Source organism: Austrofundulus limnaeus, unplaced genomic scaffold, assembly GCF_001266775.1.
Source record: "Austrofundulus limnaeus strain Quisiro unplaced genomic scaffold, Austrofundulus_limnaeus-1.0 Scaffold91, whole genome shotgun sequence".
Lineage (NCBI taxonomy): Eukaryota > Metazoa > Chordata > Actinopteri > Cyprinodontiformes > Rivulidae > Austrofundulus > Austrofundulus limnaeus.
The window spans coordinates 81,650-87,524 of record NW_013952493.1 but is presented as its reverse complement, the minus strand read 5'-3'; the positions used below and the strand labels follow the sequence as shown (position 1 = coordinate 87,524).

At 36.0% G+C, this 5,875-nt stretch overlaps 1 protein-coding gene across 5 annotated transcripts in view; it reads left to right on the top strand.

The window, feature by feature from the left end:
• plch1 (phospholipase C, eta 1) overlaps positions 1 to 5,875 on the top strand; it is a 73,825-nt gene that overhangs the window by 34,570 nt on the left and 33,380 nt on the right. For all 5 annotated transcript variants that reach the window (XM_014012383.1, XM_014012385.1, XM_014012382.1 and 2 more), the window contains 2 exons: positions 3,314 to 3,557; positions 3,789 to 3,918. In XM_014012383.1, coding sequence (XP_013867837.1) covers positions 3,314 to 3,557; positions 3,789 to 3,918 — 374 coding nt within the window. The remainder of the gene's footprint in view (positions 1 to 3,313; positions 3,558 to 3,788; positions 3,919 to 5,875) is intronic.

Below are 5,875 nucleotides of genomic sequence, written 5' to 3'. Positions count from 1 at the left end.
AAACTAAACCAAACTAAACTAAACTAAACTAAACTAAACTAAACTAAACTAAACTAAACTAAACTAAACTAAACTAAACTAAACTAAACCAAGCAAAATTAAATGAAAAAAAAAAAAGATTAATGCTTGCTACAATTTGAGGTGGAACCCTAAATCAGCTGAATGATTGTTGAAATTTTCTGATGAAGAAGAAACTGTGAAAACAAAGGCTTAAAGGGGAGGAAATTAGCTGAAGAAAGCAGAAATATGCAGATAAAAAGTAAACAGGAAAAACATTACACCTGGAAGGGGCAAACATTGCTGAAGAGGGCAGAAAGAAAGTGAAAGAACAAGAGAAAAATTGAAAGTAGAAAATGAAGTTGAAAAAGAACGATGGCTAAAAAAATCTGAAAAATGCTAAAATCAGCAAAACAGTAGCCAAATGAAGCTGAAATTAGCACAAAGAAGTTTGAAATGTTGAATCAAAACAAAATATAAACAGTAAAGTCAAGATTTTGAAGTGTTTCATTCTGTTACAATGAGAAAAAATCGCCCTRTCAAAAGTCAAAGCTGAAAATTTCTGAAGGAGCTGAATGTTTTGAAATAGTACTAGTTGARACGGCACAAAAAYTGCGTAATGTGKTCAAAAACAAATGATCTTAATWGTGTGAATGCTTGATAAGCATTTAAACAAGAAACAAACTTTGCTGAATTAAGCAGTAAGAAGCTAAAATGATCACAAATAGGTGAAATGAGCTGAAAAATTAAGCTCAAAGTAGCTAAACCACCAAAACAACTTAAATTAGAATAACAGAAGAAAAGGTCAGAATTATAGCTAAAAAGCAGAAAAAAGCTAACATTAGTCAAACAGAAGCAGAAGGAAGCTGAAGTTAGTATARAGGAGTTTAAAAAATCAGAACCAGAACAAAGGGTAAACAGTACAGTAAGGATTTATGAACATTTGAAGAGTTTTAAGGAATTTAAAGACAGTTTCATTAATTTTCAATTAGAAAAAGAAAAAGCCAAAAAAAAAAAAAGCTAAATATCTCAAAAAGTATAAATTGCTGAAGTACCAAAAGTCATATTTGGAATTTCCTGAAGGAACTGACAAAAATTACGGAATGAGATATGTCTTACCACTGCTCTGAGTTTTAGGTTTTATTGATCCAACTGTCTGGTCTTTACTAAAGGATGAAAAAAAACTGGTGAATCCATCAAAAACATCTCAGGTTTACAAATGATTCAAACTAATACTCTAAGCTTGCATAATACTTAATTTTTTWAARSMWWWTTYYTTWMMRKKSYTYMMMWYCMAMCMMYTYSKTTTTTTAAAAGACTAGAAASGTTCCCTTTTGTAATGGAACATCTGTTAGAAGTTTTATTTTTATCTACGCCACACTGCTCCAGCTTTATGGAGATTATCATTAAAGATTTCATGTTCCTGTCGAAGCGYTGCTGCCACTTGTACTGATGTTACACATCGACCCAAAGAAGCCTGCATCTGGTGTGTGAATGACAACAATTGTGTGTGTGCAGGAAACCTGTCAACCTCAGATAAGCCTCTTAGATCATTTCTTTTGACACAATGAGGAAAATGCCATTTAAAAATATAAAAGGCTGTGCATGTATGTGTGTGTACAGGATCAAAACAAAGCTGCTGTTCTTTTTTTTTTTAGTACTAGCAGTATTTCAGAGAAGAAATTATGTAACAGGATGTGGTAAATTAGTGTAATGGGAAAACGCTAATGTATAATTTCCAAAAGGATTATGACAAAATATAKTTTTCTTGAGTGGCTGAGGAGGCAATTCATTTAATTCTTTCATCAGTCATAGTGGCAATTCTGGAAACAAAAGGTTTATTGTTGCAAGGAGTCGACATTATGAGGCTTCTGAAGAGTTGGAAGGGGTAATACAAATTAAAGTTTCCCACTGATGAATGCAATGAGGTGAAGAAGCATCTGAAGCATATGTGTAAAATTCAGAACAGGACAGAGCTGACTTCAGGCTGTTCTGAACAAAAACCCAGAATCTGAGATGGTTGAGTTAAAACAGCAGACTCATTAGGCTGTGAAAGACTGAAACCCACTGGAGCTGCTTGCTACGTGTTTTTACACAGGACAGAGGAAAGCAGAGAAAYCAGGGAACCTGTATTTTAGTTCAAGGTTATTAACTAGTTCAGTCTTTTTAGATTCCTTCTCGATTCTTTATCGAGGCACTTCAGAGGAAAACGCTGATCGCAGCTGAAAAGTTAAACTTGGATATTATTAGTGTTGTAGAAGTTAACTGAAAGTTTCAGGAGCTAGTTGAAATGAACGTCCTTTCATGATGCTGCTTTGAGCTACTTTTCTGTTTAAAGTTCTGCTGCAGCTCTCCTACAATCTGACACCGCATAGTTCTGTGCAAAACTCTTATGTTATCCATCAGATTTTGGTATTTTTCTTCTAATGAGACAAACTATCTTAGAATATTTTAAAGTGTTCTAGATCAGTATTTTTTATTAAGTTTTCTATAGTTATAAAAGTTTTTTTTCCTGCTTTTTTGTACATTTTTTTCTCTCAACTAACTGAACTTTTTTTTAAAAAAAAGCTGTTTTTTCTCCTTTGTTAAGCCACTTAACTCTGATCCATGAATCATTCAGGCATAAAAGACTTTTAAACTCATGTGACAAACTACTGTTGGGACTTAAACAACACAAAAATTACCAAACACAGTAGAAAACACAGTTTGAAGGGCAGAAAATCGTATTTTTGAGGGTGACCCTCAAAGAGTTGTTAGCTGAAAAAATGATGAGTTGAAGGGTGTTGCATTGCTCAGCTCCTGTGCTGGAGTTTARTCTTGTAATGTGATTTTTGGGACTTTTTGTAGATTTGCTGCAYGGATCACAGCAGAATTTACTCGAGCTTAAAAGCTGAAGTGGTATTTGGGGTAGATGTTTGATTAGCTTTAGTAAAATTGCAAGGATTTTACATTACATCTTTTCTCAGTTACAATCTTTACCTCTTTCATATTTTTTTTCTTATTTTATCACGACGATGTTAAAAATGGCCGAGGACATTTAGCTACATACTTTGTCTGTTTCAGATGCTGATTTTTTTGAGATCCACAGATGATGATACTCAATTATGAACATTTTAATTTGTTTTTGGYCATCGGGGAGCGAAGATGGGTTACCAAAAGGAAAACAAAACAAAAAAAGATTCTTACTCATAACTTTTGGACAGTTTTGTTATTCAAACTTTATTTTTGTTTGTAATTCAGTCTRCATGAACAGAAATAACAAAACCTCAGGATTTGGTTTTATTGATCTGTTCTCTGTCTTTTCTCACTGTGTTAGTCACCATCGATTCGCTCTATAAGGTGACGGAAGGCGGTCAATCGGACATCTTCCATCGGCAACCAGACGGCAGCTTCGACCCGGCCTGCTGTTTCACCGTGTATCACGGAAACCACATGGAGTCCCTCGACCTGGTGACATCTAACTCAGAGGAGGCCAGGACTTGGATCACCGGCCTTCGGTACCTGATGGCGGGGATCAGCGATGAGGACTCGCTGGCCAAACGGCAGCGGACACATGACCAATATCCTTTTAAATAAGTAACCGTGGGCAGAAACAGAAAATATCTCACTTTATTTCACATTATCTTTACTCTGCACAATATAACGACTTTTAATTTCCCTTCATAAATGTGCCTCAAAATAAAGTACATTTTAAGCTTTTACTGAATAACGTCAGTGTTTAAGTTGCTTACGCCTCAAAACTGCCAAAATCTTAGAAATTCTGCTTGTTTTCCTTAATGCGTGTGTCTGACATGGATGAAGCAGACGTTTGAGGAGGCTGATAAGAACGGAGACGGCCTGCTGAACATCGATGAGATCTACCAGCTTCTCCACAAGTTGAACGTTAACCTGCCGCGCAGGATGGTCAAGCAGATGTTTCAGGTCAGAAATRAAAACCTCTCAAATTTATTTAGTGTCGAATCGTGAGTTTGCTGTTTTGTTTGTTCTTATGTGGCATGTTTAATGAACAGATGGAGCCAAACAGATGTTTTCTAGTCTTACACACTTGAATCAGTAGCTAACTGGGCATGTTCCGCTGTCTCATAATGCAGAGGGCTCAAACCCTTGTGTCAGAAAAAAGCATTTGGTATTTTGTTCATCTTTACTCGTTGTGTTGACCCCTGCAGATGGGAGTATCTGAAATAAAAACAAGTATAAACCAAAAGGATAATTTACAGATCTTGATAAAAAAAAAATACCAAAATTTTCTAATGCAGATAATTTTCTTTTTGAGCAAAACATCAACTCTCACATTAATTTTTTTACTTTTATTTTCTTTGCATGCTTGCATTTGCCAGAAAAGTGCTTTTCGCATAAAAGCAAACCACATAAAGAGGAAAAGGATCAAATAGTGAAAGAGCGGTTGTGAAAACCATAAAACCGTTGTCACAGTAAATAATGTCACAAAAATGCAGACAGCTGTGTCTGTTCATATCTGTTTGCTCCAATCGACCTCAGCAAACACTAAACTGGCAATAACCCTGTCAGTTTTGTCCATTTGAAGCTAAAGTTTAGCCTGATAGTAGCTGAGACAGAGTGCTTTAGATGTTTGCTTGAAGCTTTGGTATGAAAAGTGTTGTTTTAATTTCTAATCTCATTTGGACTTTGACAGTCAAACTGGGTTCATTCTGCATCATGTGAAGCATCTGTGCGAGTTCAAAAATACTTTCAGTGAAAYAAATGATGTCAAAAGATGAATTTGAGCAGAAAATTCCTTTGAATTGGTCAAAGATCTTTATRATCCTACAGCATTGCAGGAGTCAGATAGTACAACGCAGGTGGGTGGAAAAATAAATAGGGAGTTGTAAATATCCTGTATGTTTGTTGGTACATACTGTCCATATTTCTGAGGACATCCTCAGCATCTCAAAGCCTGAAATGTGTAWTATTTTGACTTGAGCCCCTGGCACCTGTTATCTGTCCAGAATAGAAGCTCGACTCTGGACCAAAAAAGAAAAACCTGCTTCACCTCAAACGTCATAGTAGCTGCAAGAAAGTGAAGACAGGCATGTAAAATAAGGAGTGGTGGTGCTGAAGAAAAAAAAAAACAGTTTGTTAAAAGAGGTAGTTCTGCCTGCGGAGTGTGTATTCGTCTGTTAATGGATAACAGAAGGCAGGTGTGACAGGTGACTTTTTCAGGTGAAGCCTGTAAAGTTATGAGCTGTCAGCTGTGGAGATGTTTCTAAATATAAACCTGATGGTTGTGGGTGTGAGGGCCCGGAAAGTGTACCAAACATTCTCAGTTCCATTTTAAAGGGATAGTCTGGTCATTTTTGAAACGATGTTCTGTCAATAATTATGTTCTGTTAGTAGTGACGTTGTCACTACTGATATTTTTTATAACTCATTATTGGAGAGAACCTCACTTCAAAAATGACCAGACTATCCCTTTAAAGGGATCCCTGGTTAGTTGTAACGTTAGACTTTATTTGATAAACATACATTTTAACTGTAAAATAAAGACTGTAAAAATACTGTAGGCTGTTTAGTTTTGTAAATTTTTAAAAATACATTTCAACATGGACGGAGCCATTTTATTTACATACAAAGCATTCTGGGTAAATGATGATGTGGATAGGTCCTCGGTTTGAGTGAGCTATATCCACCCTGAAGGTTAATCTTGGACAATATCTGACTATCTACTCTTTTAAATGAAACCAGAGAGCGTTGACAGAGAGGAGAAGGTAGAAATGACTCAGCCTGTAACTGAAAATATGGATGGAGGACAACAGAGCTGCTTCATGGAGGAAGAACCTCAGCTTAGTCTGAGTCGATCATCAGATATTGTTCAAGATTAACCCTCAGTGTGGATATAGCTCGCACACACTGAGGACCTATC